This window comes from Diadema antillarum, unplaced genomic scaffold (genome assembly GCF_040938485.1).
Source record: "Diadema antillarum isolate AM-2024a unplaced genomic scaffold, OU_Dant_1.0 seq00000685_RagTag, whole genome shotgun sequence".
In the NCBI taxonomy this organism is placed as follows: domain Eukaryota; kingdom Metazoa; phylum Echinodermata; class Echinoidea; order Diadematoida; family Diadematidae; genus Diadema; species Diadema antillarum.
The window spans coordinates 560840-588784 of NW_027271590.1; the positions used below are offsets into that span (position 1 = coordinate 560840).

Below are 27945 nucleotides of genomic sequence, written 5' to 3' on the forward strand. Positions count from 1 at the left end.
TAAGGCATTTGAGCATGTTTACCCGTAAAGTGGACCAATCTATTTTCATGGCAATACTTTGAGCGGTTATTTGAAAGATATGTGGAAAATCCTGTCCTTTTAGTATATTCACTTGACCTTTGACCATCAAAGCCAAAATCTTCCCCTACGCGACACGCGTCATTACGCAGTAATGATGGCATGCAAAATATCGGGTTTGGTTTTGAGTTTGTGCTTTGGGTAATCTCCAAGGTATGGAGGAACTGGGTAATAATATTTCAACAATAAGATAGTGGAATTTTAACATGTTATATACCTGAATCCCATTCATATACATGATTTTGACCTTTCTCTTTGAGCGTGTTTACACAAAAGTTTATAAGCTAAAACAGAACTTCGTCCATGCACTCACACATGCATGAATGCCAAGTTTCATTACAAACGGTGTCCACAAAATTGATCTTACGGAATGAAGGACAGACGGAAGGACGGACGGACGACCAAGACAAACTAATGCCTCAGGCGACACTTCGTACGTTATGGCGGAGACATGCAAAATAATGTGAATAAAAACTTGGATAGTCTGAAAGACACCGCGAGGAACCTAAAGAAGACAAATCATAATTAATGCAGTTTTCCCCTCGCACTCGGATTTCCCACTTTTTTCTTTTGTTTTGGATCTGCCGGAAATCGGTACATCATTACATTGAGCCAGGTCAGTTCGCGCATCGCCATGTTGCGCAGGAATTAAGGCACGACGAATCTTCAGTTTATCGCAGTAAGATATCAAAATATCTTTCGTGTATATATGAAGTAGACAACGGCAAGACCCTCACTGCACTGTGACTGATACTGAGGATGTCCCAAAGGCAAGCAATAATGCGTAGCTGCGCATAATGAACAATGGGCACTGCGTATGAGCTCTGCTCGCGCCCGCGTGATTGACTTTGGTAACGACATGGCGCCTGTAGATCACGGGACCAGCTTTTGACCAATCACAGGCTTCAAAACACATAAGCCAAAAACCGAGTTGGCCAGACTCTCTTCACGGCACTGTGTACTCATCAGTGGTTTGCCCATTCTCTTCTCTTCGGTAGGTAGGCACCATGTACCAATAGTTCCAGGCCATGTGTGTAGTGTTGTCCTCAATCTAACTGCATGTAATCAAAGCGAATACGGCCGCCATCTTGCGCAGCACTAAATAATTAGACTCTTTGCAACGCTTTGACCCAACTACCAAAAATGCCGTACTGCGCGGCTCTGAACTGCACCAACCGTGCTACAAAAAAATGTGGAAAAACTTTTCACAGGTAAGTTACAGTGTACATATTATTTAGCCAGGGTAATGAAAATAAGAAGTAGTGAATGAGATCCCCATGATACGTCTACTGCTAGCTTTCTTGTGACCAAATTCTGAATTATGTTTACCGTCCTGGTGTTGGTCCCAGAAGCTGAATTAACAGTTAAATTTTATATGTTTGTCATTTTCATTGAAATGTGCATAGATCTAGACCTAGTTTTAACGTAGATCCATTTACAATTCAATATGTGTTAGAATCTGTGTGTGCTTATCTCTGTGAAATATAAATTCTGAATAAAGACCAAAGTTTAATGTTGAAATCGAAATCGGAGAGAACAAAAAGCCTGCATATCTAAAGTTCAAAATGGAAATTGAAATGATTTCTAAGTCTAAACGTTAACGTTCAATTTGGACAGTACCTATGAAAATTGGTAATCAGTTATGAATGGTATAAATTGGTAGGCCCTAACACTTATAATAGTAGCTAACAGGTTAGTAATTAAAGGGTGTGTACAGTTCTGGTCGAGGTGAGGATTTAGCTTTTAACTTTTTGCGAGATATTCAGAAACCACTCTATGAGATGTCGCAGAGCATGCAATTCTAAGGGGTATCAAAAGTTTATTTGATGAAAATCGGTTTTGAAGTGGCCGAGATATCCAAAAACAAGGTGAAACCAAGAGATCCTAATAAAGTTGGGGCATGTAGTCTTTTATTATTATCACTTCAGTTCGGGAAACCCACTCACAAGGGGGCCCCCTCCTTATAAGTAACCCGTCCCCCTTATAAGTAACCCCGTCCCCCTTATAAGTAACCCCCGGAGCACCCCATATAAGGAGTCTCCACGCTTTTTTGCAATGCAACGCGAAAATGAAAGGACTGCGGCAATTGGCTTGATAATACCCATAAAGCTTCACAAGTTTCCTAGTTACTCACGAAATTTGAGCAAAATCGGTTTGAGGCATCATATCTAAAATCATGGATTTAAATGCGATGTCAAATGACCCATGCGAATGCTGAAATGCGAGCGATTACTGGCGCAAGTGTCGCCAGGCGCGGCGGCGCGGCAATGCTTGAGTGCAGACGTGGCGACTGAGTACGAGAGAGTCTCCGTACTCAGTTGCCACGTCTGCACTCAAGCATTGCCGCTCCCTTCTTGCAACAGGAATTTGCGATTGATTGCAAGTTGCAATCGATATATCTATTGCAAAGTTGCAATAGATATTTGCAATCAATTGCAACTCGACTTTCTTTGCAACACCCCCTTAGGGTGGTATTCTGAAAATCTTCCTAAGTTTTTTCCTAAGTTTCTTCCTAAGTCAGAAACTTAGGAAGTGCCTAGGAAAGACAAAATTGGTATTCTGAAATTTCTTCCTAGGCACTTCTTAATGCAAATTAAGCCGTCCTTATCCCCACCCACGTCCTTTCCTAAGCCAATACGAAATGCCGTATCATAAGGAACTAACCAATGTCTGCCAATGACAATCGCATATTACTGTGACGTAGGGTCAAATACACGAGTGCGCGGCACGTCCCCTTTCTCACGCTCATTTCGCGCATCAAAGTACATGTGCGCGCAATGACTGACAAGCGCGCCTATCACGATGCTTGCAGTTTGCTATTCTTAACAACGTACTTAGGACAGGGGTGGAGCTTTCCTAAATATTTTCCTAAAATTCTTTCCTAAGTGCATTCTAGAATACCAACTTCTTCCTAAGTCAGAAATTTGCATATTCCCGCCCCCTTCCTAAGTTTCTTCCTAAGTCTACTTAGGAAGAAACTTAGGAAGATTTTCAGAATACCACTTAGGAAAAAAATCCTGACTTAGGAAGAAATTTCTTCCTAGGAAGGATTTCAGAATACCACCCCTAGCTTGTAACAGTTAGAGGGCAACTCAAAGAATCCGAAGGATATATGTATGAGCCTGAGGTATATAGGTAGAGCTAACGTTGGAGGTATCCGGTAGTGAGGAGCTAGGAGATCCATGTGATGTATAGAGTCTGGGGGTGGTATTCTGAAATCCTTCCTAGGAAGAAATTTCTTCCTAAGTCAGGATTTTTTCCAAAGTGGTATTCTGAAAATCTTCCTAAGTTTCTTCCTAAGTATGAGTAGACTTAGGAAGAAACTTAGGAAGGGGGCGGGAATATGCAAATTTCTGACTTAGGAAGAAGTTGGTATTCTAGAATGCACTTAGGAAAGAATTTTAGGAAGATATTTAGGAAAGCTCCACCCCTGTCCTAAGTACGTTGTTAAGAATAGCAAGCTGCAAAACATCGTGATAGGCGCGCTTGTCAATCACTGCGCGCAACATGTACTTTGATGCGCGAAATAGGCGTGAGACAGGCGCGCCGGAAGCAGTTTTGGATTGGGGGGGCAAATATTGGAGGGGGCTCACGATAGACCATACATATGTTACACAATATACACATACACACACACACACACACACACACACACACACACACACACACATCTATACATATATGTATATATATATATATATATATATATATATATATGTATATATATATATATATATATGTGTGTGTGTGTGTGTGTGTGTGTGTATGTAAAGTGGCGTACGATGGGTCGAAACATTGGGGGTGGGCACCTTGTGGAAAAGTAATTTTGACGGTGTGTATGCTTGTGCGTGTGTGCGTGCGCAATAATGGGACTACAATACATTACGGAATGTGATGCATTCAACAACGCAGTCATTGAGCAACATTGTAAGTTTTCCTTTAATACATGGATTATGGAATGACGGTGTGAAACGACAAATTATATACAGTGTGTACTGTCAGCAACATCAGGAGAATTGCATAACAATAAAATGCGAGCGAGCGGAGCGAGAGAGCTTGAAAATTTTGACATTTTACAGTCCAAAAACTGCCGTTTGTAGCTATATCTTTCGCTTTGGAAATTAAGGGGGGGGGGCATCGGGCGCAACTGCTGGCAATTACTGGCGGCAACATTAGGAGAATGGCGTAACCATTCAATGCGAGCGAGCGAAGCAAGCGAGCTTGAAAATTTTGACATTCTACAGTCCCAAAACTGGCGTTTGTAGCTATATCTTTCGCTTTAGAAATTAATGGGGGCGCATCGGGTGCAACTGGTGGCAATTACTGGCAGCAACATTAGGAGAATGGCATAACCATTCAATGCGAGCGAGTGAAGCGAGCGAGCTTGAAAATTTTGACATTCTACAGTCCCCAAACTGGCGTTTGTAGCTATGTCTTTCGCTTTGGAAATTAATGGGGGGCGCATCGGGCGCAACTGCTGGCAATTACTGGCAGCAACATTAGGAGAATGGCATAATGATTCAATGCGAGCAAGCGAAGCGAGCGAGCTTGAAAATTTTGACATTCTACAGTCCAAAAACTGCCGTTGTAGCTATGTTTTTCGCTTTGGAAATTAAGGGGGAGGCGCACCGGGCTCAACTGCTGGCAATTACTGGCTGCAACGTTAGGAAAATGGCATAACGAATAAATTTGACGATTAATTTTGACATTTTACAGTCCCCAAACTGCCGTTTGTAGCTATATTTTTTTTTTCGCTTTGGAAATTAAGGGGGGGGGGCGGCCCACGCGCAACTGCTGGCAATTACTGGCAGCAACATCAGGAGAATGGCAAAGCGATTGAATGCGAGCTCGCGGAGCGAGCGAGCTTGGAAATTTTTACATTTTACAGTCCAAAAACTGCCGTTTATAGATATGTTTTTTCGCGTTTATTCATTTATATACATATCTATCTTATGTTATCTATTTTTATTTATTTGTTTATTTATTTATTTATTTATTTTTGGAGGGGGGCTTTTTGGGGGGGCAAAAATGCGTTATGCCCCCCCACTTTTTGGATTGGGGGGGCGGCCGCCCCCCCTGCCCCCCCACTTCCGGCGCCTATGGCGTGAGAAAGGGAACATGCCGCGCACATGTGTATTTGACCCTATGTCATAGTAATATGCGATTGTCATTGGTTGGTTCCTTAACAGTACAGCATTTTGTATTGGCTTAAAAAAGGACGTGGGCGGGGATAAGGATGGCCTAATTTGCATTAAGAAGTGCCTAGGAAGAAATTTCAGAATACCAATTCTGTCTTTCCTAGGCACTTCCTAAGTTTCTGACTTAGGAAGAAACTTAGGAAGAAACTTAGGAAGATTTTCAGAATACCACCCTAGGCCCCTATCCACGGGATGGTCGGTGAAAATGCAATCCGGATTAAATAAGCCAGTTCGGAGTTAGCTCATGGGCACATTGGTACGAATGACCTTTCTTTTTTCTCAGTTGGTTAGGGGCACTTCACTCGTTTTCAGAGCGACATAATGCGTAAGCTTTAGGTAACAATATATGGGATTCATCAATCCCGTTCAAACAAAGAATAAACTTGCGTAGACCAGATGAGCAGAATGATCTGTCAATTTACACTTGAGAAAGCATCCATTTCATTATATATTTTGCATTGGATGTATTGACAATCTCTTTCTATTGATATTGCCAAATACCACTTTTGCTGACAGGTGGATGTGCTGCTATGGCAAGCGGCATTTATAAGGATTACATGAATAATCATTACATGACAGTTGCTTATCCCAGTAAATTTAAAAACCAACATGCCTGTTGGTCCGAATGACCTTGTTTCTGCTCATGCGCAAAGTGGAACTCCGAGCTAGCTTATTGTTATGTTTCTGCTTCCAGTGGTCATAATATTGAGCTTAGACTTGAAGCTATTCACTGATGTTGCCTCACAGCTTCTATTGTCTAGGGATGCTGCTTCCTCAGTCTGGGAAACCCGCTCATGAGGGGGGGGGGGGGGGTTCCTGCTCATACGGCCACACAGGATCCCTCCTCCTCCTCATGATTACCCTGGCCATGTTCATGAGGCCCATGGGGCGAGATGCTCATGGAGGCCCCCTGTTCACTTCTCATCCATCCCATGCCATCTAGACCTCTAAAGAGGTTCTAGGTGGACCTACAAAAAAAAGAAAAAGAAAAGAAAGTTGGTCTAAGAAAATATCCCATAGTTTTACCACTCTTCTAGGCAAAAAATTACTCAGGCATGATATTCTGTAGATCTATTTAAATCTGATTTCAGATATTTTTTTCCTGAAGTCTATGCCACATTTTGCTTTTTCCATGTATCAAAAGTACCTGAAATTGTTTATTTCCATTTTTTTTTTCAGCAAAGCTCAATATCATCCCTCTTACTGCAGATTCATATCCCAGGCTAAGATTGCTGACTCTTACCATACATGTGGAATTCTGGGCAACAAATACAAATGACATTTTTAACTTACCTGAGCCAAAGGCTCAAGTGAGCTATTGTGATCATTCTTCGTCTGGCGTCCGTCGTGCGTTGAGCGTAAATCTGTTACATTTTCATTTTCTTCTTGAAAACCCCGAGACCGATTTTCACCAAACTTGGCAGGTAGCATCCCTAGGGAATTAGGATCTCAATTTGTTAAAATGGGCACCATGCCCCACCCAGGGGGCCCCAGGGGCCAAATTTTGACCCTAATTGTGCATTTTCATCTTCTTCTTGAGAATGCCTGGTCAAATTTTAGTAGAGCTGTGTGTAATTTAGATAAGTGACTAATTGAAAGGTGAACTTTCGATACTCAGGTGAGCGCGAGACCCCTGGGTCTCTTGTTTACTGTACACCTGCACAAGCTCATCGTGCTATTTGACTTCCTATTTTCCCATTGAAAAACACTTAAATCCAGTGAGTGGGCAAATTGTGTTAACAATAATTATGTGTTATGTCTTAATTTTTGTCCCCTGTTTCCTCAAGTTATTTACCTGTATCCCCCTATCAAATTTGTCTTGATTTTCATGTTCGAATGTTCCAGCGTATTGCGCCCCTTCCCACGCATATTTTTGAGTTAATACCTGAGAAAGCCATTGTGCAAGGATATAAAAATAGGTGGTTGATGAGTAGTAGACTTACTGGACGTCTGATATTTAATTTTCACAAGTACTCGTGATTTTTTGTTACACACATGGAAAGTAGAAGAATTCTGTCAGCGCTTTCTTTTAACAAAAAGTTGAGTTATGGTGTGCTATTTTGACACATGATTTTGATACATGTACATGTACGGATTTACGCTGAACGCACGACGGACGCCAGATCTCTTGGAGCACTGGCCAAATTGTGGGATTTGGATATTAGTAACTAATCAGTAACAGAAATTAAGAGTAAAGAAATTGATTACAAGTACAAATGATACATTGTGACAAAAACTTTTCTTTGATATAAAAAAAAATTAGAATGTAATCATAATTTAGAATAAAACTCATGATGTGATACTGTAAAAGTGGATATTTTTGCGCGACTAATTTTTCGCGTTTGGCTGAGTCAGAAGAGTTTTGCGTGTTTTTAATTCCGCGGAATCCAGACATCACGCACAAGAACATATGGCAAGCAAAAATATTCGCATGCTTTTATTTTCGCGCTAGTTTCTTGTTGCGCGAAAATTTCAACACCGCGAAAATGTCCACTTTTACAGTAGAGACAAAGTGGTGGAAGAAAACTGAATACTTTATAAGCTGTTATTTTCGTGTACAGATATTTTCGCGAATTAGAAGGTCACAGGCATTTTCACGAGATGTTATTTTCGCGAATTTACACCAAAGCTATCTTGCATGCCATTGCTATTCTAGTGACTGGTGACATTTTCGTGTGTTAAATTCGCAATCCAACTGTGATTCGCAATCCAACTGTGATTCGCAATCCAACTGTGATTCGCGAAATTTGCGAAAACTAAACCCTCGCGAAAATAGCCACTTATACAGTAGCTGGTAATTCTATATATGTACACTTGATAAATCAAATTGTAAATGTCCTTGTGAATATTACTACCCTATACATTATTTACCACACAGTCATCCTGCTTGCATTTGTATCAAATTTCAATTTTGTGGTTAAGCTGTCCATTATATATAATTCTGACATGTATGTTCTCCTCTGAACACAAATTGTAGATTTCCCAAAAGAAATCTTGCTCTTCGTGAACAATGGACTACGAATATGAGAAGAGACGACTGGACACCAAAGCCTTACTCTTCGTTGTGTTCGGACCACTTCGAAGAGAAGTACTTTGATCGCACAGGGCAGACAACAAGGCTGCGGGAAAATGCTGTACCAACATTATTCACCTTTAAACATCATCCCTTCAAAGTACATGTACATGCAAAAGGACAGATTTTGATTTTGACTTTGACATGTTACGATCAAACATTGTGGTATCCTAAAAAGTAACATGAAAGTTTATTGTGCATTATTCAGGGTTCATCAGTAGCTCTCTTGTCAGTAAATTTTCTTGCTCTTAGTATTAAGCTATTCTATTTGCTCAAGCATCCACTAAATTTCAGCTCATTGCGAAGTCATAATTTGGGTCCACAAAGGGCCTCTACATGCCTTTAATTTGTTGAAGCAAGCAGATGAGATTACATGAAAAGCGACTGATTCCAATTTTATGCATAAGTCGATCAGAGAAGCATTACAAATACCTCTTTGTCTGGCAATTGTCTGTTCATGTTATGCTGGTGAATTGGTAGTATCATTTCAAGCGTCCATCTCACCCCAACAGTTTACAAAGTTAGTGTATAATTGACCTTTAATTAGCGCAGGAAGCTATATATGGGATTGCCTATGGACATTCTACATACAACTTTAGTTCTAGAAGTGCTAAAGAAGAAACAAAAAGCAATATGCTTTACATGTTTTAATAATCGGCAAAGTGGCTGTCCTGAATTAAAATCACATTGTATTTTCTGCATTCAGACATTTTACAAGTAAAAGAGGTTAAAGTTGAACAGCTTGATACTATGATACTGTGAGGGGTGTGTGGCAAACCTTGCTATATATTTTGTTGTAATCATGTCTTTTGTAGTAAACAACATGTACCTGTACATGTTTGTGCATAATTTGGTGTTTTTAAAGTTGATCACTTGAAGTGTGTCCCATTTTATGATCACAAAGACAGTGGGCATTTATCATTTTGTCTCACTGTGATGCATTATTACATGTACGATATCAAATTCCAGTAAATCTCAGATTCATGGAGGTATGCACCTAGAAATGTTGTCTTTGTTTCTAGGGAGATTATTTCTAGTTTTTATTTTAAAAGCTTGTCAGATCTTACAACATACTCATTTTTGGGGGCGTAATCATTTCAAATCATGGATGCCATGGGAGAAGTGAACAAACTTTCTTTTAAAAATTAACATAAAAGTAAAAGTGCAAAAGTGTACACTGTATATCAATTTTGTAGAGGTGCTTCAACCAATTAAAATTGTCAGTCAGATTTGGGACTCAGATTCAGATTCCATGATCCATGGGTTTACGAAAGCCTGAGGATTGAATACATATGCTGTTGTTAACAAATCATTTGATTATACCAGAATTATTTTTAAAGAAAAAAAAATCATCTATTTAGTATTTCATATTTATCTTTTCACAGTCTTTCAAACTGCGAAAGGTTGCCAAACCAGAAGTACGTCCCGAAGACAAAGAAGTTATCTCTTCACAGCCTGTGACACAACACAGGCCCTGTTTTCCTCGAAAGGATGCCAAACCAGGAGTACAACCTGAACACAAAGAGGAAGTACAACCTAAACACAAAGAAAAAGTACAACCTGAACACAAAAAAGAAGTACAACTTGAACACAAAGAAAAAAAAGACTCCCCCACCTCAACATTTGATGAGCATTTAGCTCCATCAGCAGACCAAGGTTGTGACACACCTGCATCCAGTGATTGTTCATCAGCCATCATACCTGTCCAAGAAGGCATTGATGGATTTGTGTTCGAATTTGTAATTGCCCCCCAAGCCCCATCTGAGCAGCCTGCATGTAACTCTCAACTTGATCATACATACAGCATTAGTGAAAGTGCACCGAGTGTCAAGCGTCAACTGAATAAGATGCATGACCACATGTCGGACATGAAGAAGCGCCTGAAGAAAACTCAGAGCAGAGCGCGCAGACTGAAAAAACAAGTTGATTTTCTGCAGGACATTTTGAAGACACTGAGAGAAGAGAACATGCTTTCAGCGAGTGGTCTTGAAATGCTTGAGAAAACCAGCAATGTACGCAGGAAAATAACAAGGAGACTGGCCAAATTGAAAGAGAAAGATGCTCCCTTGAAGAAAGAGCATCCACCAGCTCGGCGTGCCTTTGTACCGACATTGAACTTATAACTTAGGCCATATGTGTAGCTTCATGTACTTGCCATTATTAAAGGGATGCAGCATGGTATAGTTTTGTTTGAGATAGGGCTTCAGGCTTCCAACTTTTTTGAGAGATACTGAGAAATCCCTTTTGAAATATTAAAGAACAAACAATTCTAAGAGGAAATTGAAGTTTATGAACATTGTAGGTCCCACCTTTTATGAGGATCTCTTTGTTTTTGGATATCTCGGCCATTTCAAAATCGATTATCATCAAATCAAATGTGAATTGCTTTTGAAATTGTAGGCTATGCTAGTGATTTCTAATTATGTTGAAAAAAGTTAAAATCTGAATCCCCCATCTCAACCAAAACTATACCATCCCTGTTAGATGAAACCTGTGAAAACAGTATCGTTGGGACCGTTGATATTACCTCTTTAGAACTTGTTCTTGTTATAACTGTACACTTTCAAAACAAAGGAAACATAAACAAAGTCATATTCCCATTAAATAAACCTATGAGCAATCTTTGCTTTGTTATTACACAAGTATATGAATCATTATTACTGAGAACTTAGAATAAACGAATCATTTTTGAATTGATATTCCCTAGAGAAAAAGGGTAGCCTTTAAAAATGTCACTTTTTTCTGAAAAGCTCTTTTCATGTACATCAGTTCTTCAAAGGTATTTGGCAAGCTTGAATTCCTGGTCCTTTCTACACCAATTTCATCTCATGTACACACATATTGAACAATTCAGAAAGAACAAAATTATCGTTTGTGAAATACAGTGCAATAGGCACAAGTTGGGTAACTTGTGTTGAAGTTGTTTTACACTGTTTGCGCCCTGCAGCATCCCATTGTTTTTATGAATGATTTTGGCCATAATATTTTAAGTTATCTACATGTATTCGCCAATGTCTACTTACCCTTAAAACACAGGAATTGGAAGTTGGAGCTAAAATAGAAAGGATGTAATAATGAGGTGAAAGTGTACATGCATTCCAGAAATACACTCAATTTTTTTCATGTGTCATGATATCAAAAGTTTTTAAATGAGATAATGTGTTTTTATATTCTCACTATCTTATATTACAACTAGAAAAGCACTCTGAGGGTGCAGACCTTCCCCAAGCAGTTACTTTCTACTGATGATCTTGCTCTTCCCAAAGAGATTTTTCTCCTCTCCACCACTGGGGAAAAGCTCTTTGGGCGAGAGCAGTGATTTCCACACATTGGTATACATGCTGAAAAACCACCCGATTTCCCAATATAGAAGCCTTTGATACGTCATAAACCCTCAGCTGCACGGCGCGCCTTGCCCTAGCAGAAACTAGAGCACGCACTTTAGTGCGCGCATGCACACCTCAAATACCAAATATCAAAAATCCTGCATAAATTCCCCCAAATTCTCGGATCACTCCCAAAAGTTGATCGTTTGTTACTTGTGTCATTCTCAACCTTTCCTGCAAGTTTCATACCAATCCGTTAACTACTTTTTGAGTTATTTTGCACACGGACAAACTAACTAACTAACTCTCAAAACATAAACCTCCTCCCTTGGCAGAGGTAACTACTGTAGTTGATATCATTCAAGAATATGATGGTATTCCCGTAGCTAATTGTGGTTTGTAAGAAAACATCAACAACAGGTGGCTGCATGTTATGTATGCTTTGATGAAACTCACAGACGTCAGGTGCGTGCACGAACAGTACTGTGCAAGAAGTCTTATCATTGGAGACAGAATGAATGCTTTTGTGTGTGCAAGTTCTGTTGGCACATTTGCACATGAAACATGCATATAGCAAACTGAATGTGTTGATATTTCAGGCATTTTTATACATGTAAGGAGGTACTGTATCTTGGTGCATGAGTACCTATGCTCTTATGCACTTGTATGCACTTAATGCATACCATGCGTTAAGTAGAGCTGCGGGATGGGAAAGTGAATGGATGGATAGAATGAATTTGATGGTTTCATGTTTTGTTTGTCACATATTTAATAGCAGGTCAAGAAATCAAACCTGGTCGTATCTAGTCAGATTGCTTACTGTATGCTTTGTTATGATGGACTGAAAATGTCCTTGCTATAACCAGAATCTTGTTTCAACCGAGCTCATTATAGCCAAGCAGTTCTACCATACATGTAGGTTTGCATGCAGAGGAATATGGGACTGACACGATCACTGCAATACAAGCGGTTGCTTGTTAAAAGCGAGCTTGTTATAGTGGGGTTCACTGTATTAATATGCCATGGTACGTTGTACATGTACTATGACTATTTCTCAGCAATCAACATCGACCTTAGTATTTTAAAAATACATTGCAAAAGAGGAGTAAAATCAAACAACTGTTCAGCTATGTTTTCTATGTTTTGTGAGAAAGAATCTTGAAGGGAATGCATGCATGTTTGTGTGTGTGTGTTTGTGTGCATGTTTGTGTGTGCGTGTGTTTGTGGGTATGCTGTTTTTGTGAAAAAAATATGTAGTGCACAGGAAGGAAATGTTTTTGTTAAATTGTCTCCAAATTTATTGTGAATACCCTTGGTACTGGAAATGAAATAAATACCTTTGAAAACAAGAAGATGATGTACATCAATATGTATGTATGAGTGTGTTTACATCTATAGAGTGTATTTGTTTGTAAACTTGAACAATACTGTAAAACGTGATATATTCGTGGCACGAAATTTTTGTGAATTGCCACTGGCGTTCAATGCATTCAGTGTAGACAGAACTTTCGCATGCATTTTAATATCGCGAATCTTGGCACTCGAGAAATTTAAATACATGCAAACATTCCTTGTTTTACAGTATACGTATGCGTGTTGTAATGTCAAGTACTTGTATGAACAATATCTGACAATGTAATGCAACAAAATAATTCACAAGTGAGAAAAACAAAATCTTGAATTATCTGATCCATTGTGGTACATGTATTGGTGTAATCACAAAAATAGCAATCATGATAGTGAAGTGTACCGGTACATGTTTACTTCATTATCCTAAACCAGAACTTTTCTGCAATAGCATTCACCATTAATGATAATGATGAGGATGATGATGATGAGGATGATGATGATGATGATGATGATGATGATGATGATGATTACTATTATTATTATTATTATTATTATCATCATCATCATCATCATCATCATCATTATTCCCATGTATATATTTATATGTATGTATGTATGTATATATATACATGTATATATACTGTATATATCTATAGATCTATAGTAAGATGAAAAACAAAACTGGAACAAAGTTCATAAGTATTTCTGCACACAAATTTTCGAGCAACTTGCTCTTTCTCAAGTATTGTTACTGGGAGAACAATAGCACAACACACACACACAAGAAAAATAGTATATATATATATATGTGTGTATATTATCTATAAACTATTATACAAATAGTGAATGGTCACGAGTGCAATGGTACGAGATTTCGCACGAGGTGAAAGATAGAGGCGCTCTATTCAACGAGGCGAAGCCGAGTTGAATAGTGCGCCTCATCTTTCACAGAGTGCGAAATCTCGTTCCATTGCACGAGTAAAGACCATACACTATTTGATTTACACAACGTCCAAGTAGATCTTTTTGGTCTAAGTAGGCCTAGAAGTCTATATATGTATGAAAAATATAGCCATACTTACACGTGGATCCACTGCGATTCTCTTTCTGGCTTGTGCAATCAGTGTAGATACAGGTCACAGCTATACTAGCGCTCATAAACGTACACTACTAGTCACTAGCACTATGTAGGCCTACGTACGCGCATGCATGTACCGCACACGTACACTGCGCTAGCTGCATGCGATCCTCAATATGCAACACACAGTACACGCAGTTTACCGTACAATTTCTCGAACCGTGGAATAGAACGAAAAAATCGAACCAAGTTGCACGCAAAAATAGAACCAAAATTGCACGGCAGGGCTGCCAACTCTCACGCATTGAGCGTGAGACTCACGCATTTTGGGCCTTTTCTCAATCTAAAATTTTATTTCATTTGCATGCATTTCTATTGATCTCACTCATTTTGACTCCTAAATTATAGCATTGGCCTATGGGAGTCTCACTCTCAACTAGTTTCCAGTGTTGGCAGCCCTGACACGGCGCGTTCAATGGAGTACTTATTGAATATCACGTCACCAACAATCCTCCAATCAAATTACAAGGATCTACTTGGACGTTGTATAAAAACTGAATTATCAACAGGATATGAATACTATTTCTGTGTGTACCATATTATACATAGTGAAGAAAGAAGGAAATAAAATAAAGTTTTGTGAGATGTATAATTATCATTAAGGTAGCCTTTTCCTTTTATATACAGTGCACTCCCATTATAACGAAATGCTCGGGTCCGGCAGTTTTCTTTCGTTATAATGAGAACAAGGAAGCTACGCATATATGATATTCTGTTTGTTGAACACTCGTCATACACTGGAAAGCTATTTGAACAATAAAGCAAATAGTTAATTAATTTCAGATTATTGGATTACAATAACGCAAGTTCCCCTCGGAAACTGTGCGTGACACACCAAGCGAACACACAGTGATGTGACGGGTTCGCCCAGGCAGAGATGCGGTCCGCATTTCGTTATAACGGAGCACATTTCTTTTGTTTTTCTTTGTCAGTGGTGCTCGGAAAAGACTTCGTTATAACGAAAATGTCACTATAACCGTGTTCGTTGTAAGCGAATTTTGTACCATAGACTTTAATGGCAATGATTTTGGGACCAGAAGTTTTACTTCGTTATAATGAAATTTTGTTATAACCGTGTTCGTTGTAACGGGAGTGCACTGTATATGTGTATATACATATATATATACATTTATTTATTTATAATACACAACCTTTCACCAGGAAGAATTTGTCAATATTCCTGCATCAGACTTACCATGGTACCGGTAAACACAGTGAAATCGAATAAGCAGATTGGTGGATGGAAAGGAAGTTGGGGAATATTAATGATTCAGATGAAGTCACATCTTACACTTGTGCAAATTGGCTGATGTCAATGCAAACATCGTTATGGTTCATATACTTATAGATATGAATTAAAAGCAACACGTCAATCAATTCAGGAACTAATTTCAAAGAAAAAAACACTCACATAAAAGTCATTAGTGCCAAATGATTACAGTCCTAGAACTTATTCTCTTCAAATAACCTCTATAACCTCCCAACTTTAATAAATTTCTTGTATTGATCTAAGAAATTTCATCTCAAGTACACAGGATATTATTTCCAACATTTTAGATATATTATATGCTTGCCATTATCGGTTTCACTGTTAGAATAGACTACACAGAAGTTTGTTTATATGTCATCTTCCACAAACACAGACACAAAAGCACAAAAACCCATTTTGTACTTTAGAAACCATGATTTGGTCAAAAAACGGTAACGGTGCTTTCTCAAAAACAAAACAAAAATCTGACCAACACTGGACACACATGACCAAGAGTATTTGTATTTGTATACTTTAAGTATGCGCCTATTTTCTACATGACATCCCCCCCCCCCCCCCCCGCACACACACACACACACACACACACACACACATTGCAAACATGAATACAGCTGTACATGTATTATAAATGTACTGTTATACAGTGTATAATCAATCATATTGTGGAACATGAATCTCTTCAAACAGCCCATTGTCAGCTGTTGAAAATAATATTAACTCATGTAGGGGAGAGTTGACACCTGCTAATCAACTCACTGAAGTTGAGTAATGTTAGCTTTTGTCCTTCTACAACAGTTAGCTTTAGATCTGTGACACAAACGCAAAGATGAGCTAACTAGGCAAAAATAATGTTCCGCGTATGTGCCATGCAGCTTGTTTCCATTGTCCAGCCCCAGGGGCTGCATTGTATTAGCATTCGCATCACAGATCTAAAGCTTGCTATCGGCAAAATGTGTCAACTAGTAAGCAATGTCAGAGCTAATAGGATGCCATTTCGGCACAAAAATGCTGAAATATTAAAAACAGCATTCTCGTACAAATAAAATGACGCATCTGCAAAGGTGAGCCATTTTTTTTTTCAAATATATTGTTTATTACACATTGTACATTTTATTTCAACAGCAACACAAACTTCAAGAGGTCCTCAATGCTTCATTTCTTTCTGAAACTGACTCTGAAAAAAAAAAGTACCAACTGTCCTTGGAGACGACAAAATTAAGTGGGGCATTCCGAGAATCCCATCGCTAACACAAACATATAATCTGAATAGTAAATAATGCACACTTTAGAGCTCTCAGCAATAAAACTTTTGTGTACACACATTTGGACCAAGCACAAATGCTTGTTTGATGAATTTTGCAAAGTTCCACAGTCACATGCGGTATGAATTTTGTTACCTATTAAACTTAACAGATATGGCAAAGGAAATAAGAATCACTGATCACTCTTTCCGGTTACAGACTACTGACTTGCCACCACAAGTGCTGGATGCCCACAAGAAAACAACCCATAACCAATGATCCTGCTGACTGAAAGGTGCTCATGAAAAACACATTCATGGTCATTCATGGTCTGCAGTGAACCAGAATGATTATTAGACAACCTTTCCAACAGGATCGTCACACCACTGTTGATTGCTACATGCACCATATAGAGCTGATTCAACATGTCACTATTCAATTCGTCACAGAGTCTATTTCTTCGGTTTAGACATTTCAATCAGTGAGTAGCATGACCAGAGTGTTCCGACGAGAGTTAAGCCCATGGCAAAGGTGTAAGTGATCCGGTCTCGGCCCAGTTTCATATGAACTGGCATTCCATCAGCAGCCTGAACAGAACAAGAACAAAACAAGACATAAATTATTCAAGTTTTGATTCACACAATGCCCTTGGCCTACTTTTAAAAAAAAGGAGTGGTGAAAATTATCAGCATATAGAGTACCAGTGGATTTTGCCTGAATATTGTGTATTACTTGCATGTTGAGATGTCAAATTATATGTATCACAAACATATGGCATCAGAGATAGTTCACTGACTAGAGAGTGATGATAATACAGTCAACCTCGGATACCTCGAAGTCGTCGGGACTGAAGAAATTGGTTCGAGGTACGCGTTCGAGGTACGCGTACGTCGAATTTTCTTCGACTTATCCGATTTTTGTCGATGTTCAACATGGTATCTGTTACAGTGCCTACCGATTGTTTGTAGGCTTGTCAGTTGGATTTGAATCGACTTTAATATGAATGAATTGAATGAAAATCGATGTTCTTCTTTCATCAGTGTTTTCTGGTGGACAATTTAATGACTTATCACCATAAAAACAAAAAGAAAATACCGGTACGTAATCGAGTGCGAGACAGGGTTGCAGAATATGCGTGCTGAATGTACATTGTCGCGTCGGCGTAGGTACCCCCTCGATCACTATTCGTTTTTCCTCCTTTTCTCTCTCTAAGTCATCATCTCTTACACAATATCCAACACAAGAATCACAGTCTTAGCTTTGCAAACTATTAAAATTTCGCACAACTACGCACCGCTACGCACCGGTCTTCCATGTGTCTACCAGCAGCACTCACAGTCAGCAGACGATACCGTTAATCATTTCCAAATGTAAAAGCAACAATCAGTTATTTATTTTAGTATCATACGGAGCAGAATATTACTGTTATTCATTTCTAAATTTCCAAGCAAACATCCGACATTCGTTTTACTATCATACGGAGCCCAATATTACTGCTGTCCACTTCCAAAAGTGAAATGAATTATCTGACAAATTTTTATCGTCGAATGGAGCTGAATGTTACTGTTTTTCATTGTTGAGCGTCAAGGCAGATATCAGACATTTATTTTACCATCAAACGCAGCTGAATGTTAGTGTTATTAATTTCGAAATGTATAATAGCAAATATCCGATATTTATTTTAGCATCGTATGGAGCAGAATGTTACTGCTATTCACTTCCAAATGTAAAAGCAATCATGACTGTGATATTCATTTTGGAATCCTCCGGAGCCGAATGTTCTTGCTATTTACTTTCGAAAGTAAAAGCAAACATCCGACATTTATTTAATCATCGTACGGAGTTGATTGTTATTGTTATTCATTTCCAAATGTAAAAGGGATCATTCGACATTCATTTTAGCCTATTCCGGAGCTCAATGTTATCGCTATGTACTTTCGAACGTAAAAGCAAACATCCGGCATTCATATTATCATCGTACGGAGTTGAATATTATTATTTATTTCCAAACGTCAAAGCAAACATTCGAAATTTATTTTAGCATCTTCTGGAGCCGAATGTTATTGCTATTTACTTTCAAATATAAAAGCAAACGTCATACGGAGTTGAATACTATTGTTATTCATTTCCGAACGTCTAAGGGATCGTTCGACATTTATTTTTGCATCTTTCGGAGCCGAATGTTATCCTTGTTTATTTCCAAACACAAAATCAAATATCTGACATTAATTTAAGCACCGTACAGAGCTGAATCTTACCGTTATTCATTTCCAAAAGTATAAGCAAACATCCGACATTTATTTTAGTATCGTATATGGAGTCGAATATTACTGTTATTCATTTCCAAAATCAAAAGCAATCATCTGACATTCATTGCAGCAACTTTCGGGGCCGATTGTTACCGCTGTTTATCTCCAAAAGTAAAGGCAAACATCCAACTTTTTTTGGTGGCCCGACGTGCGTTTTGGTGGCCCCGGGCCACTGTAAGTGTCGAGCCCTGAATAAGTGCAGCACAGTACATGAAGGATGGGCTACTTGAGTAGTGAGTAATATTGCAAGATCAGATTCCGGCTATGGCTTCTGAGGACAGTGCTATTACTGTAATCATAAACAATTACCGAAGAGGATTGTTCGCATTAAAAAAAAAGCGAAGCAATCTTAGGGGGCCTTGACGATTGTGCTAGAAAAGAAAAGAAAAAAAAATACCGAAAACTCAAAAAAGATTCAAGTCAAAACAGGGGTAAAATACATGATGATTTTTTTTTTTGTCTGAAAATCGTAAAGCGTATTATTCCGTTACTTCGAAATTCATCAGAATAAACTGTTGTTAAATCATATCTATACTATTCTTTATTATGCTAGGCCTATACTTCCAGATCATATACTACTTAGTACCACACTATTTTCATAATCGCATTGCTGGAAAAAAAAATATTCTGAGCTTGCGTTCTCGGCGGAGAATTAATGAAACAAACTTCGTGAAAGGAAAAAAGTAAAAAAAAAAAAAAACACTAGCGGGAGACTGATGTTTGGACAGTGGACCGTGATTAATGCCAAAGATACAACTGTCAACACCTAAGCAAGTGCGCCACGACGGTTAAAAAATGTACGCGCACGGCATGACTATGGTATATCACGATCGCAAATCAAAACAGAGTGGTCAAAGAAAGATGATGGGCAGAGCGTAGTGCTATTGTAAGCACTCCATTTGCACGGCTGCTATACGCATACCGTGTACGTGTGTAGGTACAGTAGGTGTTGGGGATTTTCCTTGTCTGCTGTGTACCGGGTATTTCTTTGAGCGCACGATCGTTCTGGGGGCTAAGAATATTTACAATCGAGTGTGAAAAGATTTGTGACATGTCTTCGCTGTCCACGCGCGCTTCATCAGAAATGCTGAGTGATGTTTGCAATTTCAATTCGAGCAACATGCTGGGAAAAACAATAAGTTAATTAAGATCGGGACATGAGATTTCCCTTCGAGGTAACCGAACTTCGAGTTAGTTTTTTTCGAGCTACGCAAATTTTAACACACGAAAACTCCATAAGAACAATCGGGACTTTCATTTTGCCTTCGAGGTAAGCGATATTCGGCTTATCCGAGTTCGAGGTATCCGAGGTTGACTGTACATGGAAATTTACAATTTCTGATGAAAAATAAAAATTGCCACTTAATTTTTGCAGGGATAAATTTACTCCATTTGAGCTGATGTGTTTTACATGACTAAAATTTCAATTTCATTAAACAAAGTAACATACAAAATACATATGTACACATGAAATTCTACAAGGTCAGATTCTGTTTGTTTTTGTTTTTGTTTTTGCATTTGTATTTTGACTATAGAAGGTTTTGAAACAATAGGGAGATTTGAGGAAAAGTTCTCAATCAGTTTAATATCTATCATACTGAAATCTTGCAAATCAGTACATATCCAAAGTCCCTCCCCTTCTTTGTCTGGTTTGCCTAGTTTGTTGCTATTTTGGCAGCATAAGTTGTCAATAACATGTATACCAGTTTGAACCCATCCAAGCGGGTGCAGGTCTACGTACCCCAAATCTTGCTTGATTCAAGGCGACTCTGTTCTGGACCAGCTTAGAAAAGAAACCTGTAGCTTGTGAGGGCTTCTGAGCCATCTCGATGGGAGGGGGTTCCGCTACCGTTGTCTGCTTTAACCCCTGCACATTGTGAGGAGAAGTTGGCAAGTACATTTGCATACAAATATGTAAGCACATGAGACTCAATTAAGTGAACAAACCCAGAATTGCTGTCATCTCTAATCATCAAGCATGACAACTAAAAGATGAACGACCAACAGCAAAACTTCACACACACATTTCTTGGCTAATAATTGCTCTAGAGAAAAATGTGCGACCAAAAAGAAATAAAAACACTACAGAAATATACAAAAAATATACATCTACTGTAATATACTGTACATGAAAGTTATACTTCTGTGCATGAGGTTGCCTCTTCTAAGATTGAATATTCTTGCAAGCTCATACTCCAAAAAACTTGTTATGCATTTCCCTTTTTTTCTAGATAAAACAATCAAACACACTTAGAGGTAAGAATTAAACTCTATGCAAATTTCAGTAGTAAGGGAATTGGTATGCTTTGTGCTTTAATTTGCTATTTGTAAACTCCAGTGTGGCACACTACAGTACAATAGTCAAATTATAACCAATCAGAGACTGGGTAAGCATGATCGCACGATAGTGGACCATTTGTAATGTCATCCCATGGGATGACATTCATAACATTATAATGTACACAACGACATATCATAACTACACCTACAGCATTGTGTACATTATATCTACTGGTAGATTTTTTAAAATTATTTTTGTTCATTAATTTAGACTGTATGGCCCGAATTCATGAAGGTGGTACAATCTTGCCCATGGTTTAAACCATGGACAAAGTCTTTAGTTTTCTATGGGGCGCCAAGTGTCACATGGCCTATTTCGTCGCGAAATCAGTCATTCCGTCGATGAAATGACTGATTTCGTAACGAATTACTGTAAAAGTGGATATTTTCGCGCGACTATTATTTTTCGCTCTCTGCGGGGTTAGAAGAGTTTCGTGTGTTTTTAATTCCGCGGAATCAAGATGTCAACTACTGGAACATATGGCAAGCAAACATATTCGCGTGCTTTTATTTTAGCGCTAGTTTCTGGTTGCACGAAATGCGCAAAAAATGTCAACACCGCGAAAATTTCCACTTTTACAGTAGGCCATGCGACACTTGGTGCCCAATACAAAACTACGGTCTTTGTCCATGTACCACCTTCGTGAATTTGGGCCTATTTATTTATATTCAGCTCCATTGATGTAAATACCAAGAATACATTCTTTATTCTATTCAGAGCTAAAACCAGAGTAAGTTAGTGATTTGGGGAAAAAGTGCAAAATATGATTGAAGTATTTGAAGAAAATTTGGGTACACATGACACTGCAAATGAAGACAAAACACACTCAAACTGTGTTGTGCGGAGAGTGAGTTTGTTTTGAGTGATGACTTGAAAGTCGACTTTGATATTGATGCTTTCAGACATTAGATTTCTGATTTTTTTTGTTCCCAGTTTCCTGAAAGACTCGTTGCATAAGATTAGAATTAGATGGCTAACTTCTTTTTCAGATTGAACAGCTGTCAGGCAGCGTTCGATGTTGATATTAATGTTTGCCAAGGCCATGGCATGCTCATGTTCCCTGGCCTGAACTTACTGAACTGAAATCCATCTTGGTAGTGTACCATGGTCCATGCACAATGTAGAATGCAGTGCACGTGCGGCAAGGGTGAGGGGGCTATTCACCCTTAGTAACCCAGAAATTACCATAGCTCTGTTTTAAAACTGTTGAGTGATGTTGCATAAACTGCTGAAGCTGTGACGATTTGGTTCAGAGTGAGCGATTGGAAATAAACTATTTAAAAGACTATTTCTGTGATTTGGTGTAAACATTGGTTCACTAGAATTTGAGATACCTCTTGCATGTATACAAGAGTGCCAGTTTACATTAAAATTTAGCGCCCCACAATTCTAAAGAGGACAGGTCGACAGAGCTATAGATACATGTATCTAGACTAATTTAATACTTGACAGAAAGATCCGTCTGTCCGAAGGAGTCTTTTATTTTTTTGATGTTATCGCTCTCCTCCGAGACATATCAGTCCGGGAAACCCGCTCACGAGGCCTGCCCCCCCCCCCCGACGAGCGCTGCCCCGCCTCACGAGGCCCCCCGGGGGAGCCTCAAGAAGCTCCCCATTCACTTTTTATTCATCTCACATCTGACGTATAAATTGTCACAACTTTGCACGGTGGTTTTTTGTTACACACACATGTCCACTATCCATGATGAAAAGAAGAAAAAAATTCCGTCTTTTTTTTCTTAAAAAATCGAGTTTTAATCAATCGATGCAGAGCGACCCATTAAAACACAGGCATCAGCGTGTTTGCACAATGCAAGACTGCCGCACCTAGCGGCCTGATCCGACTAAATATTTTCGGTGCTTTTTTTCTGCGGCTCTCACCTCTCCGCACACGAATCAGCCTCGTGAAGCTGAAGTCTGACATCTCTTTACAAAAATTCGTAACAAGAAAAATACCATCAGTACTAACCTGATCGTGTGCATATATTCCAATTTACTATTCCAAGCTGATAGAGTAGGTATGTACTCCAGTTTGTTAGCAAACTAATCACTTTGTAGGTATGATGGGTTCACTTTCTTTGTCAATTCCGCTGTCGGCTAACCTTTGGGCGCTTTTTCTGGAATCATCCTGCGACGCGACTTCACATTACATCACGCATCCAGCACATACAGACAGCGCGCAAGCTGTGAGATTTTCAGAGCTACTGTAGCTTGCGCACGCACGGGTACCGGAGGATACTGTATCATCCGTTGCATGCGCAAGCTCGCTCTGAAAATCTCACAGATTGCGCCCTGTCTGTATGTGCTGGATGCGTGACAGCCGAATCGACGAAGAAAGCGAACCCGTCATACCTGCAAAGTGATTAGTTTGTTAACAAACTGGAAGACCCACCTACTCTATCAGCGTGGAATAGCAATTTGGAATATATGCACACGATCAGGTTAGTACTGATTTTATTTTTCTCGTTACAAATTTTTGTAAAAAGATGTCAGACTTCAGCTTCACGAGGCTGATTCGTGCGCGGAGAGGTGAGAGCCGCAGAAAAAAGCACCGAAAATATTTAATCGGATCAGGCCGCTAGGTGCGACAGTCTTGCATTGTGCGAACACGCTGGCGCCCGTGTTTTGATGGGTCGCTCTGCATCGGTTGATTAAAACTCGATTTTTGAAAAAAGAAACAGAAAGAATTTTTTCTTCTTTTCATCATGGATAGTGGACATGTGTGTGTAACAAAAAATCACTGTGCAAAGTTGCGACAATTTATACGTCAGATGTGAGGTGAATAAAAAGTGAATGGGGAGCTTCTTGAGGCTGCCCCCAGGAAGCCTCATGAGGCCTTCCGGGGGGCCTGGTGAGGCGGGGCAGTGCTCGTACTGGGGGCAGGCCTCGTGAGCGGGTTTCCCGGACTGAGTGATATAGGAACAGCGAGGAGCTAGGTAGGAGGGGATCCGGGCCGCGAAGCCAGACGCAGTCTCCGCGAAACATATCCCCGACGACCAGATACAGACCGATTTTTCAGTCAACTAGACTAAATACTCTAGAGGTTTAACAAGTTAGATCCTTTTTCAAGTTTTTAATTTTTATAGAAATGGGTATTAAATTTAGCTAGTCGGAGTAGTAGAAGATCATGACTGACTGTCCTTTTCAGTTTCATCACTTATCTTTGTCTTTGTCTTTGACTTTAGTTTATGACTTACTACAGGATTGTACGCCGACATTGGATTGGAGCTGGAGACTCTACCAGATGATGGATTGTACTTGTAGGCCATATTTCTTCGACAGAACAGAAGTTTAGAACTTTAATAGTCACTGTTGGGATGAGACAGCGACGGTAGCGTTGCGTCGGTCGGTCCGGTGCCCAATAATGCCTTGAGCTTGATACATGTACGCCGCCGCGCCGGTTTACAATTTCACTGTACAGCTATAGACCTACACGTAGTGGATGAAGTAGTGAAGAAAGTGAGCTAGCAGCAGTATCAGTTATGATTTACCAAAAGTCTAAGTGAGATAATTTTTTTCTCCGTTTTTATAAAGTGCATAAAACAATGTTTTATGTTTTAGATTATTGTTTATATATGTTTGGTGGAAAATTCTCATCATTACTAATAAACGATTACAAATATAACTCTATAGAAACAATCATGTGAATGAGCCACAAGATGGCAGCGTACATGGTGGTACTGGATTGTGTGGTGCACGTGCGGTTTATGTGCTTGATACATGGATAAAAGTGTGAAGAGTGCAACGAGTGGTGGAGATCGGTTGTTGGAGAGCTCACATTTCTTCGCATACGAACCTCTGTCATATATTTGTGCACCCTTTTGGTAAGCAAGTATAGTCTTGACAATAAACAAAGAAAAAAACCCGCATAAACTTTACAATGTAAATTTATGTTCATGTAACGTGTTGGGTATGGTACATGTCAGTTCGGGAAACCCACTCACAAGGGGGGCCCCTCCTTATAAGTAACCCGTCCCCCTTATAAGTAACCCCGTCCCCCTTATAAGTAACCCCGTCCCCCTTATAAGTAACCCCCGGGGCACCCCTTATAAGGAGTCTCCACGCTTTTTCGCAATGCAAGGCGAAAATGAAAGGACTGCGGCAATTCGCTTGATTATGTCCATAAAGCTTCACAAGTTTCCTAGTTACTCACGAAATTTGAGCAAAATCGGTTTGAGGCATCATATCTAAAATCATGGATTTAAATGCGATGCCAAACGACCCATGCGAATGCTGAAATGCGAGCGATTACTGGCGTGAGTGTCGCCAGGCGCGGCGGCGCGGCAATGCTTGAGTGCAGACGTGGCGACTCAGTACATGTACGCAGTCGCCACGTCTGCACTCAAGCATTGCCGCGCCGTCGCGCCTGGCGACACTCACGCCAGTAATCGCTCGCATTTCAGCATTCGCATGGGTCGTTTGACATCGCATTTAAATCCATGATTTTAGATATGATGCCTCAAACCGATTTTGCTCAAATTTCGTGAGTAACTAGGAAACTTGTGAAGCTTTATGGACATAATCAAGCGAATTGCCGCAGTCCTTTCATTTTCGCGTTGCATTGCAAAAAAGCGTGGAGACTCCTTATAAGGGGTGCCCCGGGGGCACTTATAAGGGGGACGGGGTTACTTATAAGGGGGACGGGTTACTTATAAGGAGGGGCCCCCCTTGTGAGTGGGTTTCCCGAACTGATGTAGACGTAGGTGTTCAACCCACCGACCGGGTCCATAACGACCGACCGCGTATTATAATGGCATTGCGCGTACAGACAGAAAATGTAAGCATGGGACTACGCGCAACGGTGTTCGATTCTTCACTGGGCTACGCTACCGAGTAAAATGTGGCGAAAACAACTAAGTATTCCCTCTAACTTACCGAAATTTAGCAAAATTGAATAAGGTTTATCGTGTACGAATAACTAGGCCTACCTTTGCTGACTCGTTGTTAGATGTAGAGTAGGGTATCCTTCCGTAATAAATTTGACGATTTTGACCGCAAAATTGTCACCGCCGCTTGTACGATCGTGCACACACGTTACGTATGACAAACATTTTGTCGCCCGCTCGCTACGACCGTACGAGTTGATGCAGAAACGAGAAATGAATGTGAAAAAAACAAACGACTCCATCTAATTTATTTCAATTACGATGAAAAGTTTTCTAATGAAAATCAAGTCAAATTCATCAAACAGTCCTTCAAAAGTAATATCGAAGGATTCAAAATATATTCAAATATTATTGGGGAAAAAATGACGGCTAGGAAAAAACAGCGGCCTGTCGAAAAAATGCATTTAAGTGCCCTTTATATGTATTGTCAGGGTGGCCGGTAACTGCGACCAGCCCCAACACGCAGTGTTGGGGCTGCGCATTGTAGCAGACATGATCATGACAGGCGAAGTATAGCGCCTAAAAATCAATATGAAATCGCAAAAATTCTGCAATATGAAGACTTACAGGTGAAGATGTAATGTTGAAGACTGACTGCGTTCAACTTTTGGTTCTGGCAATAGTCCCTTTCTGCTCGGTTTGATGAGTTAAATGCGACTCGGTCGAGAGGAACTCGGGAGAACTACATCTTATACAGTCAATGGATTTGAGATTTGTGCGCATGCGCTGGCCGTCAAGTCGTGTAGCTTTGTGGTAAGGCCTTATCATACTGTTGGCAAACCCTCTCGCTGTATATTGCGTTGCTTTCTGGGTGGGTGCGCGCGCGCAGGCCTTGTTAGAAGGCTAAACGCATTGCGACTCTGCCAGCACATGAATATTTACGTACGCAGTGTACTGCATACTGATTTCGAAAATGGTGAATGGGATGGGGAGCTAGGACTACGGGCCCGTATATGGCCGTGAAAAAAACGTTTTTTCAGGATCATTGGACCAGTGTGAACAAGAACAAGGTGAACGAAGGGTATTAATTAGATAAGAATCTTATGTATACTATAAAAGTACGTTTTTTCCTCGTGATATTCGAAACTTACGGAGGTGCGAAAATTTGTGACAGACTGTGTATGTTTTTCAAGCTTACCGATATAGCACTCTATTGACTCAGGACGCTCCCACAGTGTGTAACTGTGTATACGGGAGCGTCCCGGGGTTAGGTGGCCGGTAGAAATGAGCAGGGCAACTGAGTGCGGAAAAAATGACACCCCACGCGTTCGAAGCCGCCATCTAAGAGCGCGTACCTCAGATCGCATTTTCAGTGCGCGCTTGTTAATCCGGAGTATTTTCTCCACACGTGAGTAAAATTTCAGGCAAATTGTGAGATTTTTCACGTTTCTATTGATAGAAAAACGTTAGGTGTCCGGTATTATGAACACCCAACCATACTATGTTCATGATGTTTGTGATTGAAATATGTTAATTTCTGCAATAAACCAAATTCTAATCACTCAGATATCACGAAACACTCTGTATTGTATGATTGTTGATGTGGGTATTGTGGGTAGGCCTAGGTAAAATAAAAACCACCTATCATCGGCATTTTCTTTGTGTGGTGTAAGTTTATAGACTAGTCTAGATTCTCAACGTTACTTAGGTCTATAATAACACGAATAAGGGGTATGGTAAGGGTACCGCCTACCAGCCACTAACTACACAGCCCAGTCGCTGTATAAATAGCGACA

The 27945-nt window shown here is 39.8% G+C and overlaps 2 protein-coding genes across 2 annotated transcripts; one reads left to right on the plus strand and one right to left on the minus strand.

Annotated features, from left to right (window-relative positions):
• Positions 1 to 1165: 1165 nt before the first annotated feature.
• On the plus strand, positions 1166 to 13036 carry LOC139737211 (uncharacterized). Its single transcript, XM_071647886.1, has 3 exons — positions 1166 to 1289; positions 8254 to 8455; positions 9735 to 13036. The coding sequence occupies exons 1-3, from the start codon at positions 1222 to 1224 to the stop codon at positions 10470 to 10472; spliced, it is 1008 nt and encodes a 335-aa protein (XP_071503987.1). The 5' UTR covers positions 1166 to 1221; the 3' UTR covers positions 10473 to 13036.
• Positions 13037 to 16535: 3499 nt separating this feature from the next.
• On the minus strand, positions 16536 to 24636 carry LOC139737212 (cytochrome c oxidase subunit 7A2-like, mitochondrial). The gene is made up of 3 exons (XM_071647887.1): positions 24521 to 24636; positions 20725 to 20850; positions 16536 to 17261 (listed from the first exon to the last, which is right to left on the minus strand). Exons 1-3 carry the CDS (start codon positions 24590 to 24592, stop codon positions 17127 to 17129), a joined length of 333 nt encoding a protein of 110 aa, XP_071503988.1. The 5' UTR covers positions 24593 to 24636; the 3' UTR covers positions 16536 to 17126.
• Positions 24637 to 27945: the final 3309 nt, after the last annotated feature.

What these genes read in the sequence shown, in the direction of transcription:
- LOC139737211 (XM_071647886.1), top strand. Translation starts at nt 1,222, where the DNA reads ATGCCGTACTGCGCGGCTCTGAACTGCACCAACCGTGCTACAAAAAAA. An exon ending in TGTGGAAAAACTTTTCACAG is followed by an intron (nt 1,290 to 8,253) that starts GTAAGTTACAGT and finishes CACAAATTGTAG; the next exon opens with ATTTCCCAAAAGAAATCTTG. An exon ending in ATCATCCCTTCAAAGTACAT is followed by an intron (nt 8,456 to 9,734) that starts GTACATGCAAAA and finishes ATCTTTTCACAG; the next exon opens with TCTTTCAAACTGCGAAAGGT.
- LOC139737212 (XM_071647887.1), bottom strand. Translation starts at nt 24,592, where the DNA reads ATGGCCTACAAGTACAATCCATCATCTGGTAGAGTCTCCAGCTCCAAT. An exon ending in TGTCGGCGTACAATCCTGTA is followed by an intron (nt 20,851 to 24,520) that starts GTAAGTCATAAA and finishes CACAATGTGCAG; the next exon opens with GGGTTAAAGCAGACAACGGT. An exon ending in TGAATCAAGCAAGATTTGGG is followed by an intron (nt 17,262 to 20,724) that starts GTACGTAGACCT and finishes TGTTCTGTTCAG; the next exon opens with GCTGCTGATGGAATGCCAGT.